General features: G+C 35.3%; 1 protein-coding gene across 2 annotated transcripts in view; it reads left to right on the top strand.

The window, feature by feature from the left end:
• Positions 1 to 464: 464 nt before the first annotated feature.
• YTHDC2 (YTH N6-methyladenosine RNA binding protein C2) overlaps positions 465 to 19,991 on the top strand; it is a 64,176-nt gene continuing 44,649 nt past the window's right edge. For both annotated transcript variants that reach the window (XM_047778435.1, XM_047778436.1), the window contains exons 1-7: positions 465 to 853; positions 2,594 to 2,684; positions 9,796 to 9,992; positions 11,443 to 11,642; positions 16,054 to 16,220; positions 17,122 to 17,224; positions 18,037 to 18,193. In XM_047778435.1, the coding sequence (XP_047634391.1) occupies positions 667 to 853; positions 2,594 to 2,684; positions 9,796 to 9,992; positions 11,443 to 11,642; positions 16,054 to 16,220; positions 17,122 to 17,224; positions 18,037 to 18,193 (1,102 nt within the window). In that variant the 5' untranslated portion in view covers positions 465 to 666. The remainder of the gene's footprint in view (positions 854 to 2,593; positions 2,685 to 9,795; positions 9,993 to 11,442; positions 11,643 to 16,053; positions 16,221 to 17,121; positions 17,225 to 18,036; positions 18,194 to 19,991) is intronic.

Below are 19,991 nucleotides of genomic sequence, written 5' to 3' on the forward strand. Positions count from 1 at the left end.
AATAAGGCCGCTTGGTTAAATTTGCATTTTAGATAATGAATAATTCTTTACCCCATGTACTCCTAAATATTGCTTGGGAAGTACTGTATTAAAATTTTGTTCCTTATCTGAAATTCAAATAAACTTGTCATCCCATAACTTTTATTTGCTCAATATGGCAACTCTATTCCTATTAGAGTGCCAACTCCAGGAGATCCGGAACCCTGTCTGGTTCCCCACTGTATTAGGGCATGTAGTAGGAGCCCACATATGGTTACTGAATGAATTAATAGAGTATTTAATCAAATAGCGAGCGACGGAATAAGTGAACCATGGGGAGCCTCTTGGTGCGGGGGTAGCTGGGGAACCAAAGACAACCGTGGAGAGTTTAGGGATGCCGTGCAGCGCCAGGGAGGCCAAGAGCGGCCTGCGCGCTGAGGTCACGGGCGCCACCGGCTCTGGTGACGTCATCACGCCCGCGCTCTGCGCCCGGCTTGGGCTCCAGTGGCGCAAGCATCTCTTCCGCTGCTGAGGAGACCCGGGTCTTTTTGGAGAGTCCTGTCGGCGCAAGCTGTCTGTGGAGCCGTCAGCCTCCGGCAGGGGCCCACGAGGCCCACTCTCCCCGTCCTTGGCCGTCAGCCTGCAGGCCTGGCCGCGTTACCGCGGGGAGAACATCTCCTCAGGGCCATGTCCAGGCCGAGCAGCGTCTCCCCGCGGCCGCCGGCTCCCGGCGGGGGCGGCGGAGGTGGCCCCGCGCCGTGTGGTCCTGGGGGTGGTGGCAGGGCCAAGGGGCTGAAGGATATTCGTATAGACGAAGAAGTGAAGATCGCGGTCAACATCGCTCTGGAGCGCTTCCGATATGGAGAGCAGAGAGGTGAGGGTCCCGACAGGGACTCTGCCGGCTGCCCCGCCTCCTCGAAGCCCGGCCGGGCGGTGGGAAGGGGCTGCCTCACCGGAGGGAGGGGAGACCGGGGCCGTCGGGGCGAGGGTCGGGGGTCGGGATCCGAGTATAAAACCGCCTAGGGAATTGTGCCGAACTGCCCAGTTGCTGGACTCTTGACTGAGGTTCAAAGGTGAAAAAATTAGGTTACTTCGTTGCAGGAGGCTATTCTTGCCCCAGGGATAGGCCTTTAGGCAGCTTGGCCACCGTTTTTAGGTATTGTTAAACTCCTCCCCCCCCCCCCTTTTTTTTAAGGAGGTGGTGGTAGCCTTAATCGAGGCACGTTTAAGTTACGGAATTAGAGAAGGAAATCAGACAAATAAATGCAGTGGCAATATGTAGTACCTTGCTTAAATCCTGGAAGCATCATGCTAAACACAAAAAAAATTTAAACTTGTTCTGGTAGAGGAAACGTCTTCCCCATCTCTTAAGGTTAGAAAGCTGCTTGTCTTTGGTCACGCAGTGCAGAGCCGACAAGCCAGCCTGTGATCGGTACAGTATATTGAGTGCTCATTCCGATTTTCAGGTCTAAATAGAGGACTCCTGGCTCTAGAAGCTTAGAGTCCAGAAAACGAAATAAAATCTGGTGAGAATGATTGATTCTTAACTTGCATTAAACAGAGATGAAGCCCCAGAAATATAAAACATCATACCTAGTCTGAGATAATGAAATGTGATATCTACGCAGTTTTGAAGGTAAAGACAAAATTCATAATACTTGAGCATGCCTCATCATTGAAGGAAATAAACATTTTGTTAATTAAGCAAGTAAGAAATAAGGTCAGATAGTACTATATGCTAATTAGTTATTATACCAGCTCAAGATTCTGCAAAAGAGGAATAGTCTTCAGTGAACTTGAGAGGTTTTTTTTTTTTTTTTTTTTTTAAACACATTTAGGTTTAAGTGTTATTAAATCAGAACTCTGGTAGCCATTTAGTGGTTAATTAATACAGGCATGCCTCATTTTATTGCACTTCATTTTATTGTTCTTTGCTCACACTGTGCTTTTTACTGATTGAAGGTTTGTGGTAGCTCTGTCAGATGATGGTTAGCATTTTTTATCAGTACTTTTAAATTAATATATATATATATTTTTTGTCTTTTTGCTTTTTCTAGGGCCGCTCCCTCTGCATATGGAGGTTCCCAGGCTAGGGGTCTAATCGGAGCTGTAAGCCACCGGCCTACGCCAGAGCCACAGCAACGCCGGATCCGATCTGGGTCTGTAACCTACACCACAGCTCAGGGCAACACCGGATCTTTAACCCACTGAGCAAGGCCAGGGATGGAACCTGCAACCTCATGGTTCCTAGTTGGATTCATTAACTACTGTGCCATGATGGGAACTCCAATATGTGTGTGTGTTTTTAAGACGTGATGCTATTGCACCCTCAATAGACTATAGTATGGTGTAAACATAACTTTTGTAAGCACTGGGAAAACAAAAAAATTTTGTGAGACTTGCTTTATTGCCATGCTCTGGAATCAAACCCACAGTTTCTCCAACTTATGCTTGTATCTACTTTTCACATAAAATATAATAAATTTGTATGCTTTTATGTTTTTTCATATTTTTATATCCATATATATATTTATATATGTATATGTAGAAGCTCCTTAAAAGAAAATTGCCAATCCACAAGTGATACTTTGTGGTTTTTTTTTTTCCTTCATAGAAATGGAATTTCCTTCTTCTTTGACCAGTACAGAAAGAGCCTTTATTCATCGATTGAGTCAGTCTCTTGGTTTGGTTTCTAAAAGTAAAGGGTAAGCTGATAACTTTTCTTAATTAAAAAAATTGTTTACTGAGAAAAATATTTTTGATGTAATTGTTTTTACTGTTTTAGATTCATCTCCTCAATTACATTGTGTGTAGATGATCTGATTCATGTCTGTACCAGTCTTAACTCTTTGTTTTTCCTTCTATCTCCTTTTTTGTTTTCCCTGGTTGGGAGGGTGGAAGAAGAAGATACATTTTAAGATGTAAGAAAAATGGTTTTAAAAGTTGAAGTTGAGCATTGAGAAATGTATTTTCTTTTTTTATAGAAACTAAAACTTCTTTTGAAGAATGAATGGACTAAAGATAATGAATGTATTTATAGAACTTACCTCTTTTAATGCTACTGTACTGTAGTGCTAAACTTTAAAATACATGCTCATTGTTTTCTTTCATACTGTGTCAAGAATCTGATGATGAGAAATAATAAAATAAAAAGGAACAGGAGGAAACCTATAAATTTCTTGAAGGTCACTGATCCATAGAGGGGAAAGTTATTTGAGCCATCCAAATTGAAGAACTCTAAAGTTCTGTGGAGCTATTTCATTTTGGGAGTAAGAATGGTGGAATTGATATAGAGGAGGGGTTTTCCATGTTGGTGTTCTTTACTTTATAATAATAAAGTGATAATTCTTTATTGTGGAGGGCTGTTTGGTGCATTGTGGAATGTTTAGTAGTATACCTATCCTTTACCCATTGGATGCCAGTTCTGATAACCAAAAATGACTTTAGACATTTCCAAAACGTTCCCTGGGAGCAAAATTGCTCCTGGTTGAGAACTATTGAGCTGGGGAGAAAAAAGATAAAAATTTCAACTTCTAGTTTTTAGGTTAAGAGGAAGGAAAACAGATCCCTAATTAAGTAAATATATTAATAAATAAATGATAAGAAGGTCCTAAGATGAAAGTAGCTGAGGTAAGAATGTCTTGGAGTTCCTTCCTATTGTGGCTCACTGTTAACATAACCCGACTAGTATGCATGAGGAGGCCTTTGATCCCTGGCCTCCCTCGGTGGGTTAAGGATCCGGCTTTGTTGTGAGCTCTGACTGTGATGTAGGTTGCAGATGCCGCTCAGATCCCGAGTTGCTGTGGCTTTGGTGTAGGCTGGCAGCCTTAGCTCTGATTCGACTCCTAGCCTGGGAACTTTCATATGCCCCAGGTGTGGTGCTAAAAAGAAAAGAATGTCTTGCATGTGAGTATGGTGATACATTACTGACTGAGATAGGCGATTTAGCTTAGGTGTAAGTGCGTTTTAAACATTACCAAGGCTGGTGTTGGAATCCTGATTAGGTTCTACCTGTATTATTGTCCTCTACGTAGGTAAAATATTGCACTTGAAAATAAAAATAGGATACAGGGCCACAATCTTTTGTCCATTTTTCAGCCTTTAGAAAGGCATTAGGGTCTTTGGAACATGTCAATATATGACTGGAAAATGTGTGACTGTTCACACTAAGATTAAGACTGAATGACTTCATGTCGCTTTATTAAGGCTTTGCTGCCAAATGAAGTTGCTACACGCTTACAAAAATCTTCCACTTTTCAGAGCTGTTTGGGTTTAAGAGATTGTAGGCCTGTGTTAGGAAACATCTGTTATAAATGACCAGTTCTGTAGGTACATCATTTCTGTGGTTAAATAGATTTTGAATTCTGAACAGCCAACTTAGAAATGACCATTAGAAATTACTCTTAGAAGAGCAGTCCATTAGACTAGACTACCTCTACTTTTGTTAAGTCACATGACCCTTTAAGGGATGGTCCAGAAAGCAAAAAAATTCTGGAGGGGGGACAGCAAGAAAGAAGTTGTTAGGACAAAAAAAGGCGATGAGGAAACATTTAAGAGACAGAGAGAGGAGAAAGGAAAGACGCTAAGGGAAGCAAGGCAACCCCACCTACTTATCTCATTCCTCCTGTCTGTACCTAATGCCCGATAAACCCTCTTCTTAGTAAATATCCTAGCTTTTTCCTTACCCTTCTTATCTTTGACCAAACCTAGTACAATGTTTATTTAGTTATCCTTTCCTTTCCTTCTTTTTACATATACATAAGAACTAAATCACTTTGAATATACTTCTTAAATCCTTTTTTCGTTTCTATGATGATTTGTACCTGACATATTTCATGGGTTTTTCTGTTCACCCTGGGATCAATGTTGTTAATTTAACAAGCTAGTCTTTCTGTTTTTTTTTTTTTTTCCTTTTGTGCCTGGTATTATAGTTCCTTGGTACCTTATTTGAGAGGCCACCTGGTGTGGAGGAAGGGTCAGGAAACCTGGACTCTACTCCCAGTTTCTCTTTGCTTCATTCTTTAGTTTTGGTTATGTCCCTTAACTTTTTAAAGGCCTGCTTTCTTTCTTTTTTTTTTTTCTTTTTGTCTTTTTAGGGCTGCACCTGCAGCATATGGAGGTTCCCAGGCTAGGAATTGAATCAGAGCTTCAGCTGCTGGCCACAGCCACAACACCAGATCTGAGGTGCATCTCTGACCTACACCACAGCTCACAGCAACGCCGGATTCTTAACCCCCTGAGTGAGGCCAGGGATGGAACCTGTGTCCTCATGGATGCTAGTCACATTTGTTTCCACTGAGCCAGGACAGGAACTCCAGGCGTGCCTTCTTAAAAGTAAAATACGAAGAAGTTATTCTCTTTGTGTTAGCTAAGATTCCGTGATTGTGTAGTTTTATTTGAGCTTCTTACAAGGATTTTAAAAATAGATTCTAGAATTACTGTGTCATAATTTACAATTTTTTTCTCATCACTTTTTTTTTTTTGTTCTCCTTTCTTTCAGAATTAAGCCTTGTGTGTTGGATTTTGTGTTTCATCTCTTAAGAGAGTTAAATTTATTTTGAAATTTTTTTTTTTATAATTGCTCATCTTTTGGTGAAAATACTCTTGTTGGAGTAATAGCCTCCTTTTGTGTTCTTTGCTATATCCTAAAGTTTTCTTTGAAATTCTACGGAATTTTTCCCATACCAAAAGTTTCACTGCCTTATAATTTGTTTTGTTTTCCCTCAACCGAAGTCACTGTGTTTTGGTTCTAAGCGCACACTTTTCTGAGACTTTGATTTGTTCATGAATAAAACAAAATTCTTTCATGTTCTCCTTAGTCAAAATTAGAGAAAGTGGAATTTACAATTAATGAACTTTGTTAAAAACTGTGGAAAGGGAAAATATAAAATGTATGAAAGCAGATTGTCCAGGGAAATTGCCGTAGTGTTATCCTGTGATTGCTAAAGTTGCTGCTTAATAGGTATCCAGGTGTTCTATTCACCCTGGCGTAGGGAGACTCTATCTTACAAGTCCCCTTTCAGTTTTGTGTTATTGCCTCCCTTACATCCTGCCCTTGAAGTGTGCCTACTGCACTTCGCTTCTCTTCTCCTAGCTAAAATAGGAAAAATAAGTTAAAAGTGGTGAACTTTGTTAGTGATTTTTTGTTATCTATTAAAATAAAACACTACAGTGTGCAGTAATAATAATAACAGCAGCTAACAGTTATTAAGTGCTCTTGTGAACAGACATTGTGCTAGGTGCTTTAAGTAGACATCATTTAATCCTCACAATGGTCTTTTATGGTAGGTTCTATTTTTTTATATTTGGTCCTCATATAATAGATGAGGTGTTTTGAGCTTAAAGGAATGAAATAATTTCCCTCAAATCACAGAAGCTAACAAGTGTCAGAGCCAGTAGTCGAATATAATGTTTAGCTAATTAATTTTTGATGTTCATGGTGCGTTCATAGCAATGTTTTAGGAACTACGAGAAGTTAAAACAGAAATATTAGATAAATCTTATCTCTGAATTGCTTATAGAACATGAAGTCACAAAAATAAAAAAGTTTACTGCAAACATAGTGAACATGACATGTAAGTATTGTGTTTAGTGACAAAGTTAACTTGGTTTATTAATTTCTAGGTAATCATAAAAAACCCCACAAATTCATGTGATGCAAACTTTAGCAAACTAGCAATTCTGTATTATAGTATTGTGGAAAGAATGGTTTGGAGTAAGGTCTTTGCATCTGTCTACCTAATGGGAGTACAAAATTAAGGACAAATAAATTTTAGGTATTTACTAGACATCAACAAATTAGAGACATTATCTCCTTGGTGGTTGTGAGTTTTCTAAGTAGTTTCAGATTTTGTCTCTTTAGCAGATTTTTAAATGGTTTTCAAATTTGTAAAGTGGGGAATAGCAAAGTATATGGTTTTATTTGAGGTGAATTATTCAATATCACGCTATGTAAATTGAGACATTAATAGTAAAATTGCATCAAATTTTATTAGTTATATAATTTTTCTTTAATTGGAAGAAGGTATTGAAATATCAGAACTTCATTATAACATTTATTGATTACTTTTACCCTTTGAAAGTTCTTATTTGTACCTTTAGTCCATTTACTTTTATACTTAAATATAGCATGTGGGGCTTACATGTTATTATTTAAAAAAAATTATTGTGAAGTTCATTTATCTAGCATTATTTCCACATCATACAGGTAGTTTCAAGTTAATTTTGCTTTGGAAAGGGGACTGTTAGGTTTTCAACAAGGTATAGTGCCAGTTGCTTAGAATAAAAGCATAGGAGCTCTCAGTGTGTCATTTTGCCTAGTAGGATAACTCTCTTGTATTGAATATTTTTATCCTCACAACAGTGAGTATTTTGCTAAAATTTCACTAATTTTTCAGTTATATATATGTGTTACTGTGATGCTGAATGGGGTAGGAATGAGCACTGATAGCCACAAGTAGAATTTCTTTCTAAAAGAAAAACTATCAGGTTGATGTCTTTCTGCACTATCCATTTTCAAACTGAATTCAGTAAATTTTAAATGATAATGGCTAAATACTCACATTTGTTTAGTCTGAGTTATTATATGTTAGTGCTGTATTATTATTAGGCAACTATTGGTGGGGAAATTTCAATCTGATGTGTAATTTCAGTTGTAGCTTATTTATTTATTTGTATTTTATTTTTCTGTCTTTTCTAGGGCTGCACCCATGGCATATGGAGGTTCCCAGGCTAGGGGTCTAATTGTAGCTGTTGCTGCCGCCCTCTGCCACAGCCACAGCAACGCCAGATTCCTAGCCAAGTCTGCGACCTACACCACAGCTCACGGCAATGCCAGATCCTTAACCTACTGAGCAAGGCCAGGAATCGAACCTGCAACTCCATCGTTCCTAGTCGGATTTGTTAACCCCGAGCCACTGTGGGAACTCCTGTAAGCTTATTTAAAAAGAGTATATTTTCCACAACTTCTAAATCCTAACTTATAGCATAGTGCCTGATACACAGTAGGTACTCAGTATATGATAAATGATTGAATGAGTGAATAAAAGAAAGTTAAAGATGAAATATAGCAGAGCTTTCCTGAGATGATTTTTTAAGAAAATTAAAGCATCTTGGAATTGCTAGAAATATGAGAGATTTTAAAATTAATTAGTATACTGTGTCAGAGAATAAATTGATTTATTTTTGATTATATAGCTGTTAGTTGGAAGATTATCACTAGCTAAACACAGGCCTCCTGACTTTTGCTTTAGTCCTCATTTCAGCATACTTCTGGCCTTCCATAGTTAAAATTTTATTAGTAATTGTTACTGAAGTTTCAGAAAGGTCCATGGAAAATAACCTACTACACAGTACATCTCTAAAATCCAATAATTCTGATTTGCTATGGAAATGAATACAATTTCTCTAACAGGTTAAATTTTAATTATTTCTTATTTATGCCATCATTTAAGCATCACTAAGCACTAGAAAACTTATAATAAAGCCTAGAAAACTTATAATTCATTAAGGAGTTTGCAGAAATCTTGATAAATTAAAAGCCTCACTTAGAAAACTTAAATAGCTAAAACTGTATAGGTTGGTCTTCGTTTCTCTTATTCTTAAGATATTGAAAAAATTTAAATCTAATGAGAATTATGAAATATATACATATAATTCTCATTGTATTTTTGGCTCTGTTGCTCATTTCTATAATGTGATAGTGGCATTAACAAATGGTAAAACATTTTATGAAATGTTTTGGGTAACTTTTTTTTTTAATGTAAGAAGTGGTATTTTTTTCCCCTGACTATACTTACAATAATAGCTTTTACTTATATAGTGATGACTCTGTAACAGGTACTGCCTTTTACATGCATATGAGTAGTCCTTTGAGGCAGGTATCATCATTATCATCATCATCTTATGCTCAGAACTGTTAAATAATTTACTTATGGTCCCACAGCAAGTAAGCTGTTGAGATGGAATTTAAATCCACATTCATGTGCTTTCAGACCCTGATCTCTTTGCCAGTACTACATTGCACTACAAGATGTGTATTATGAAATCATTCAGAATACATTTGAGGGCTTCCTGTGTTTATAACATTGTACTCAGTAATCTTGAAGCTACAGAAGTCATAAAAGACATAGGTCAGTCCTGGACCAATTGAAGAAAACAGTATACCTATATCAAGTAATAACAACAGTTGTATATTTATCATTGCCTTATTATTTGAAGGCTAGAGTCAGCAGCTTTGAAAGATTTATTTTTTTTTCTAATATACATCTGAAAATACTTAGTAGTAATGCTGATTTGTGGTTTTTGTTTTTGTTTTTTTTTGGTTTAGTCACTAAACTTGGCTTTCTTAACAAGTTTTCATGGGGGTGTGACATTACCAGCATACTGGGGAAACATTCAGTGGGATGTATTAGTCTAGACAGTGAACCATAACTGTAACATCTTTTGATCGTATTGTTCAGATTAATTTTCTCCCTGTATATGCTTCCCAGCATGTATTAACTGGTCACGTTTCATCCACCATGAAACCTGTTAAGACAAACTTTAACACTTAAGGGTAAGTAAGCCTTTTTTGCTGATTTAAAACTGAATTTGCAGCATTTTGGAATTTTAATTGAACATGGTATTATGACCAGTTTTTAGTACCAGACTCCTCTTTATGGATTTTTTTTTTTTTTTGGGATTTTCATCATCTTATCCCAAAGCATTTTGATCTTTTTCAATGTTTTGTTTGAAACATGTTTTCTAAGTAGGCATACATCGTATGTGAACAAATTGATTATATATAGTAAATAAATGGTTTTTATTAATATTCAGAAAGGGAGCAAATAGATACCTAACTGTGAAGAAGAAAGATGGATCAGAAACAGCTCATGCAATGATGACCTGTAATTTGACTCATAATACAAAACATGCTGTTAGGAGCCTAATTCAAAGATTTCCTGTCACCAATAAAGAGCGTACTGAACTTCTGCCTAAAACAGAAAGAGGAAATGTGTTTGCAGTTGAAGCTGGTATGTATTTTTCTGGGGAGCTTTCTTGTTTATCCTATTATATTACTGTTCTTTTTCCATATAAAATTTATTTTTAAAAATGAACATGAAGTAAGATTTCTCAATTTGAGTAGTTAGAAATGTTTAAGAATTATGAAAATTTGGGAATGAAATGCAGTGTTACAGTAATAGCTAGCCATTTATTGAACACTTATTTTGTGCTAGACTATACACTAAACTCTACGTAGGGCCTCATAACAACCCTTCCAAGGAGGAATTTCCCGTATTTCACAGGGCTCAGAGAAGTTAAATCATTTGTTCAAGGCTGCTCAACCAGCCAGTAAACTGCACAGCTGGGATTTGACTCCAAGGTCTGGCTTTCCTATTTTACTGTGCCATGACACACTAATGAGTGAGATTTTGAATTGGGGCTTTAGCATCTGGTAAGAGACAGGACAGAGTCTTCAGTACATTAACTTGCTTAAAGGTAGATAAATAATATATTTAGGTTATAAACCGAAGTTGTGATTTTACTGTTTGGAAAAAGAACTTTTCTAATGAGAAAAATTATTTACTACCTGCAGTGACAGAATGTGTATCATTTCTGTTATTGGAGTAGGTCTGCAGAATGTAAAATTGTCCTAGATATCAAGGAGTTTTAAAAATATATGCCACAAAATATTTTGAGTTATGTGAAGAATGTAAAACATATCATGCTTCTTTTTTATTCCTATCTTCTTAGTTAAATATAAATATTGTCTAAAATGCACAGTTAGGAGATTTGTTAAGCATTAGGACCCTGTATGTACATACATTATTCTATATGATTACATAATCTTACATGCTCACTTTATTTATTTATTTATTTTTTGCTTTCTAGGGCTACACCCTCGACATATGGAACCAGGCTAGGGGTCGAATCAGAGCTACAACTGCTGGCCTATATACCACAGCACAGCAATGCAAGATCCAAGCCGTGTCTGTGACCTACATCCTTACTACTGAGCCACGAAGGGAAAACTCCACATGCTCACTTTAAACATAGGTTTTTTTTTGCTTTTTCGTATATGTTTTCATATTGTGTACAACATTGCTTCCTACTTTAAAATTATAATTTTCTGTATCATAATTGATAAAACAACCTTGAAAGTCATTTTAGGATATCAAAATTTTATTTATTTTTAGTGATTTTTGAGTTACTGATTTTTGTTCATTTTGAACATTGTGCCAGAAATACTTCTGAGAAATTTGACTTCTAATTGATAGTGAAATTTGTAGCATGTTCTCTAAAAATATTGCGTAGGAGTTCATATTGCGTAGGAGTCCAGCAGTTGAAGCATTGCTTGCTAACTTTATGTAGACTGAGTAGAGAAGGAACTCTTAAATAACATTAGAGGTTACTTATTTTTAGTTTTTAACTTTTTTCCATTGTTTATCACAATTTTTTTTGTTCTTTTATTCATTTTCAAAGAAAACCGAGAAATGAGCAAGACAAGTGGGCGACTCAACAATGGCATACCTCAGATTCCAGTGAAAAGAGGAGAATCTGAATTTGATTCTTTCAGGCAGTCTCTGCCAGTGTTTGAGAAACAAGAAGAAATTGTCAAAATCATTAAGGAAAATAAAGTAGTTTTGATTGTAGGAGAAACTGGGTCTGGAAAGACTACACAGGTTTGTTTCTTCTTTGTTGTTAATTAGAAGAAAAAATTTTATCTTATGTGATAGTTTTATATCAGATTTATACTACATGTATTTTAACAAAAAAGGAGGAACTTTTGGTTATTTTAATGGTTATTTCAGAACTAAATTCTTTCTAGAAGTACATATTGAGAGTTTGCAGAATGATAATGTTTTAAAATGTTTTAAAATTAGTACATAGGGCTTTATTTAAATAGAGGCAAGATTGTGATTTGTTATCATTAATGGAAAATGGACTTTGGCCTTCAATTCAGATTCCAGCTTCCTCATTTATTGGAAGGGTAATTTTAGGCTAGTCTTATAACTCTGGGAGCCAGAGTCCTCATTTACCAAATAGAACTAACATTTGCTCTGTTCAAGGTGAAGTTTAGAAATAATGTCTATAAAGTGCTTAGCATAGAGTTTTTGTATGTAGTAAGCTAAATTAAAAGTACCATAATAACAACAAAAAATGTTATTACAAAGTTAACATAGATTGGACTTACTATGACATGTTTGACTTCATTATTATGACAAAGTAGTTCATTATTATGAAGGTTCACATGTAGGGTTACAGGTTGGAGGTATGGCACAATGAGAAGACCTTGTCTTTTTCATGTTCTTTAACATGTTAGCATGTTGAAATAGTAAAATTACCTTGTTTTCGATTGTAGTGCAAATGGAATAGTCAGCATAATTTTTCATTTTCTTTTTTTTATGAACAAATACAATTTTTTTTCTTTCTTTTTGCCTTTTCTAGGGCTGCTCCTGTGGCATATGGATGTTCCCAGGCTAGGGGTCTAATCGGAACTGTAGCCACCGGCCTACACCAGGAACACAGCAACGTGGGATCCGAGCCGCGTCTGCGACCTGTAACTACATCTCATGGCAACACCGGATCTTTAACCCACTGAGCAAGGCCAGGAATTGAACCCGCAATCTCATGGTTCCTAGTCGGATTCGTTAACCTCTGAGCCACGACGGGAACTCCAAAATAGACTTGCTTTTGACCAGTTGCTTAAGATTTCCTTTTGTTATGTTAGTTGGTTTCATAAATAGAGTCAATAAGTAAGGCAAGGTGGTAGGAGAGGTTGACTCTTAACTTTACCAGTTATTTACTTGTAGGACCTAATTTTATTTTCACAGAAGTATAATACTTTATTATACCTAAAACTTGAGTTTTTACTACTAAATAATTGATCAACTTTTTTTTTTATGCTGTACCTGTGGTCAGGGGTTGAATGGGAGCTGCAGCTGCAAGCCTATGCCACAGCCAGGGCAACACAGGATCCAAGCCATATCTGTGACCTACGCTGCAGCTTGTGGCAATGCTGGATTGTTAACTCACTGAGCGAGGCCAGGGACCAAACCCACATCCTCACGGAAAATACATTGGGTCCTTAACCTGCTAAGCCACAATGGGATCTCCATAAACATGAAGAAATGTTTATTGGAAGACAGTGTATAAGGTTTTTCTTCAATATGAGTCCTTTTATGGTTAAGTGAAATTCCATGTAATCAGAGAATTTGTTCAGATTACTCAGATTGTTATAATTCTTGCAGTATTAGAAAGTTTTACTAGTAGGTGCTAATTGTAGCCATTTAAATTACATTGAATAGAGATTGTGAAAATTTTGATATAAAATATAGCAAATATGTTTTTATTTAAATTATTTGAATGTCCTTCCTAATGATATTTGTATATTTGGATTATGGATGCCTGTTATTGTAATTATATATATCATTTTACTAGGTCTGAAGAGATCATGAGAATTTAATTAGAAATTAATTTGCTTAGCTTTTCAAAAAGAAACTATTAATCTAAATGGGTTTTAAACCTGAGAAATAATTGTATCTTGTTTAAGGAGTTTAAGTAAAATTACTAATGTTCCTGTTCTTGAAATATAAATATTGGAGTTCCTGTCATGGCGCAGTGGAAACAAATCCCACTAGGAACCATGAGGTTGTGGGTTTGATCCCTGGCCTTGCCCAGTGGGTTAAGCATCCGGTGTTGCTGTGAGCTGTGGTGTGAATTGCAGATGTGGCTTGGATCTGGCATTGCTGTGGCTGTGGCATAGGCCAGCAGTTGTAGCTCCAAGTAGACCCCTAGCCTGGGAACCTCCATATGCCATGGATGGGGCCCTAAAAAGTCAAAAGACAAAAAAAAAAAAAAAGAAATATAAATACGATATAATTTGAAGTCATTAGTCATTTTTATCTTTCCTTTGGTAGAATTGGGAAGTTATTTGCCTTTTGAATATTCATATTCATTATTCATCTTTCTAATGTGAAATTCACACATCATAGACAATATTACATAGCAAGTGAAAGATTTTCTAATTTTCTTGTCACCCTCCTCTTTCCCTGGGTTATTGTCAGAAACTTGGAGTATGTTTCTGATTTTTTGGGAGTGTGTGTGTATGTTTAGAGTATTGATATAAATTACTTTTAAAACATATGTGGGATAATATATATACACTTTATATCTTGATATTTTTTGCCTTAATAGATACTGGATATTTTCCATATTAGTACTTGGAGATGTACTTCTTTTTTAAACAATTGAATAGCATTCTTGAGCATTTTTGTAATGACAATGATAAAAATAAATGATGGTGTACTTTGTGCTGAGGTTTTATGAGTTATGTGGTTTAAACCTCTTAATAACCCAAGACATGTTGGCTTTTATTATCTCTTAAAGGTTAAAGTTACAGATGTTAATCTACCCAGATTCATATAACTAGGAAGTGGCACAGCAAGCATTTTATTCTTATATTGTACTTACTTTATTATACTGCATCCTAATATTCCTTTTTTAATTTGTGGGAGTTTTTAAATAGGATAAATTCCTGGAAGTGGCAGTGGTAGATCAGAAATAAACATTTGAAGTTTTATTAGCTGGATTGACTAATTATTATCTGTTATTTAAAGAGTTATATTAAAATAGTATGGAAAGTATTGAAAGTTCCCATTTCTCTAAAACTTGGGCAACAATGGTTTTTTAACCTTTATCAATCTGAGAAGCAAAAAGTAATGTTTTAGTTTGTATTTCCCTGATTCCTAGTTGAGTATCTTTTCATTTACTTACTTTCTATTTGTTTATGTTCTTTGAGTTTCTCATTTATATCAGTTTTGTTTGTTTTAATCATTTTTGTGTTTATTTTTAATAGTGCGTTATTTTATGGATACATGTCTCTTGTCTGTTAGATATTTTAAAAACAATTTTTCCCAATCTTTTGGTTGCTAAAAGCTTTGCTCTTCATATCTTGTCAGTAGTTTTACATTTTTATTTAGTCAAATCTGTCAGTCTTTTTTTAGGGCTTCATGCCATGCTAAAAAAAGCATTTTCTATACCAAGATTAAAAAATATTTCCCTATAAATATTTTGTTGTAATACTTTTATATTTATAGTTTTAAAAATCCATCTAGAGTTTATTATATAGTATCAGGTAGAAATCTAACTTTTTTCCTCATGTTAATATCTAGTGTTCTAGTGTAATTTTTTTATTTAATAATTTTTCCCCCTGTTTAAGATACTTCTGTCTGTCTGTTTTTTTTTTTTTTTTGTCTTTTCTAGGGCCGCTTCTGCAGCATGTGGAGATTCCCAGGCTAGGAGTCTAATCAGAGCTGGAGCCACCGGCCTACGCCAGAGCCACAGCAACTCGGGATCCGAGCCGCGTCTGCAACCTCCACCACAGCTCACGGCAATGCCGGATCGTTAACCCACTGAGCAAGGGCAGGGACCGAACTTGCAACCTCATGGTTCCTAGTCGGATTTGTTAACCACTGCGCCACGACGGGAACTCCACTTCTGTCTTTCTTAATTGAAATATAGTTGACTTACAGTTTTGTGTTAGTTTCAGGTGATCAGTAAATTGATTCAGATGTATATGTGTATCTACATACACACACATATATATAGAGGTTGTTTTTCATTATAGCATGCAAAATGTTATTACAAGATATCAAATATTGTTCCCTATGTTATGCAGTAAATCCTTGTTGCTTACCTGTTTTATATATAGGAGTGTGTATCTGTTAATCCCATACTCCTAATTTATCCCTCTTTCTCCCTTTTCTCCTTTAGTAACCATAAGTTTGTTTTCAGTGTCTGTGAGTTTGTTTCACGTTTTTCAGTAGTGTTTTATAATCTTCATGTAAACCTTAACCATTTCTTACAATTTTGTTTCTCAGTTTTAGTTTCTGTTATGAAAAAAATCTTTTTAAGTTATTTTTAAAGCTTGTTATTAGCAGCTATTACATGAAAGCTTTTGGTTTTGTGATTATTGTGCATTTAGGCATCTTACAGAATGTTTTTAATTCTAATGATTTTTCATTTGATTGACTTAGATTTTCTGTATATACAAATCATGTCATCTTAATAGTAATTTAAAATTCGTTTCAGATTCCTCAGTTCCTTTTAGATGATTGTTTCAAAAATGGTATCCCCTGCCGTATATTTTGCACTCAACCAAGACGATTAGCAGCTATTGCTGTGGCTGAAAGAGTTGCTGCAGAGAGAAGAGAAAGGATTGGTCAAACAATTGGATATCAGATCCGTTTAGAAAGCAGGTAAAGACATTTCTCCTGTAGCCTTTTATAATTTTCTGAAAAAACAAGATATTTGTATTTCACTAAATGTAGAGAATGTGTTAGTTGAAATGTTAGATGATCATTTTTGCTCCAAAAGTTTATGAGAGCACATTGAGATCATGTCCTAACTTAGTTAGGTTGTGAATAAATAGTTTGAAACCTAATTATTCAAAACCCAAAAAAGGGTTTTGAATAAATAGGTTTGGACCATGGATAGAAATTCTGTTTCATAGTTTCGTGATAAAGTGCAAGTTATTTCACTTCTTTGAGTCTTGTGTTCCTCATCTATAAAATGAAGCTAGTGAAAGCATCTAGAGCACAAATTTGATGTCAGGTTTATAGTGAGCACTCAGTAAATGGTAGTAACCAAATTGATTGTTATTATTAGTAATACTAGTAGTACCTTCCTGACAAGTAGTATCATTTCTTTGCTTACAATAATTTGGATATAGTGATTCAGAAAGCTGATCTCATTTATGATATACTTTTTTTCCCCAAGCAAAAAGTATTTAAAATGTTTTTAAAAGAATCTCTTTATTTAGGGAGTTCCCTGGTGACCTAGTGGTTAAGGATCCAGTATTGTCACTGCTGTGGCTCGGGTCACTAATGTGACATAAGTTTGATCCCTGGCCTGGGAACTTTAGATTCTTTAACAAAATAATCTATTAATAAAAGGCTATTAGTAATAATAAATTTGTGAAATTATCAGGCACAAAATACATATTTCATACAACTTTGCTAATAAAGTATATGTACCAATACACTGTTATATTAGTAACATTTATTAAAGTACAAAGGAGACTAGCACTTAATGTGATCATGTTTTAATACATAAAAGATTTGTAATTGTGCATTTTATTTGGATTTTTTTTTTTAAAAGGGTTTCTCCAAAGACACTTCTGACATTTTGTACTAACGGTGTATTGCTTCGTACTCTGATGGCAGGAGATAGTACTTTGTCAACTGTGACACATGTTATTGTGGTAAGAATATTTAAATTTAAATATATACACAAGAACCAATTTTTTAAAAAATGGCTATTGTGATCAAGTTACTTTTTATTGTCCATAATTATTAGGAAAGATATTTTATATTAAAGATTTTCTTTTTACCATCAGGTTTTATAAGTGAAAATAAAATAGCGTAGTGTTTGAAAAAGTGCTTTTTAAATATGAAAATGATATATTGTACCACTTTAAGAGTTTTCCAGAATGGTAAAATTTCTTTTTTTTCTTTATGCTTAGTTATTTAATTCTTCTTCCAAATCTTAGGAGCATATTTTATAGTCATTTAACTTTATGGGTAAGCTGCTAAAGTAACTAGATGCTGATGAAATAACTAGATGAATTATGACCCTATTAAAGAATCCTAAACTTTCATCCAATTTATATTGGAAAAATTCAGTTGTTTTATAAGCTCGTGATCAGGAACTTTTAGATATTTACTAGTTCTGTGCATTCAAACTGAAGGATGCACCTAGTTCTGATGCTACCAGAAGCAAATTTAAATTGATTTTATGTATATTAAACATGCATTAAAGTAGACTCTACTAATTCAGGATTTGTTGTTTTTGTGGTTTTATATTCTGTGGGAGAAAGGGCAGTGTTTTGTTAGCTAGAGTAGATTGTTAATGTCTGATTATTTCTGAATTGTCCATAATACAAAATTTTCACTAATTGGCCTTGTCCACATTTAATGTGGATTAGTGTAAAACCTAGCAGCTCCATAATTTTAAAGTCTTAGTTATCCTTATGTTTTAACTGTTCCATGGTTTTTTTGTGTTTGTTTACTGCAGGATGAAGTACATGAAAGGGATCGATTTAGTGATTTTTTACTTACAAAGTTAAGAGATTTGTTGCAAAAGCACCCAACTTTGAAACTAATTCTTTCTAGTGCAGCCTTGGATGTAAATCTTTTTATAAGATACTTTGGGAGTTGTCCAGTGATATATAGTAAGTTAAATTATCAGATCTTCTTTTTAGGATTTTTATGAAATAATATTTTTGCATGATTGTATTTATTGTCGTAGAAATTGGGAAATGTTCTGATCTATAGAGGGCACCTATTATTTCTTTTTACTCTGAGATATGCTTAATCAGTCATCGCTATATATTTTCATGCTCTTTTCATTTGCAACTCTTTGGTATTGTGTAGCGGGGCCAGTTCTTTAGTCTTAGAAGAAATGTGCTTTATTTCGACCCTTTATTCCCCTTTAAATTTTTTCTTGTACCTTTGGCTTTATTGCTAGACTCTTTGAAAGTGTAGTCTATACTCCTATGTTTACTTCCCATGTATTTCTGAATATATTGCCACTTAACTTTTGCCCTTATCCTTTAATGAAATCTGGTTTTGCCACCAATCTTTTTTTTTTACACTGATCTTTAAAAAAATTAATTTCCTCTTCAAAAATAGAAAAAGTTGTAAGTGTTCACCTTAATGAAACGGTACAACACATAGGGAAAAAGTTCACATTCACCTCTTCTTTTCATTTCATGTCTTTGCTTCCATGAGATTACTTGATGTTAAAGCCTAGTGCATATTGCACTTGTCTCACCTTACAACATATGTTAATATATACATATGTATTGGGTTTACAGAAAATGGTTTTACAAATGGGCACATGCCATATACATTGTTTTGCACTTTTCTTTATTCTTATGACAGTATCATAAAAAGTCCATTTGATTAGTAGCTCTAGATGTAGTTCATTATATTAAACAGCTGCTTTTATATTTCCTAGTATGAATGTATCATGATTTATTTAACCATTTTTTTTTTCTTTTTGGACATTCAAATTAGTTCTCTGAACATCCTTGTATGTATAGCCTTATATATTGGTGGTGCTCTTAATTCTAAGGATAGATTCCTAAAAGTGAAGTTATTGAGTGGAAGTGTATATCTGTTTATAATTTTAACAGTAAAATGGTTTTGCTACCTTACTTTTTGAGAAGGTGGAAATTATTCACACATTTTGGCACATTATGAAGTTATTCATTTGTGCATTCTTACCAGATTTTTTTGACACTGGTTTAATTGCCAAGCCTACTGTTCAGATTTTACTTAAAGTCTCTGTAATATTTCCCATAGTTTTTTTTTTTTTTTTTTTTGTGAAATGCTCATATCCCATCATTTATTTGCCAGCATTGATTCCTAAGTCTTATTCAGTGGTATAGCCTGTACTTTCTTGGTCTCCTCTGTGAAATTCTCTTTTGCTTGGTGCCTAAATATTGGTATTTTTGAAGATTACTCATTGATCCATTTTTTTAAATTGTTCATTCCTTTCCCCTCCCCCCTCCTCTCCCTCTTCCCCTACCCCTTCGCCTCCCTCTCACTCTCTTTTAAATCCATTCCCCCTGTTGCAACTAGAATGTTCTTTCTGAAGTGGAATTTTGATGATGTTGAATACTCTCCTGAACTTAAAACTTTGAATAACCTTTACCTCACAGTAAAGACCTAAACCCTTAATAGGACTTATTTCTTTTTCTTTTTTTTTTTTGTCTTTTTGCCGTTTTCTTGGGCCGCTCCCGCGGCATATGGAGGTTCCCTGGCCAGGGGTCCAATTGGAGCTGTAGCCACCGGCCTATGCCAGAGCCACAGCAACATGGGATCCGAGCCGCGTCTGCAACCTCCACCACAGCTCACGGCAATGCCGGATCGTTAACCCACTGAGCAAGGGCAGGGACTGAACCCGCAACCTCATGGTTCCTAGTCGGATTCGTTAACCACTGCGCCACGACGGGAACTCCAGGA

The sequence above is a fragment of the Phacochoerus africanus genome, chromosome 4 (assembly GCF_016906955.1).
Source record: "Phacochoerus africanus isolate WHEZ1 chromosome 4, ROS_Pafr_v1, whole genome shotgun sequence".
NCBI lineage: Eukaryota > Metazoa > Chordata > Mammalia > Artiodactyla > Suidae > Phacochoerus > Phacochoerus africanus.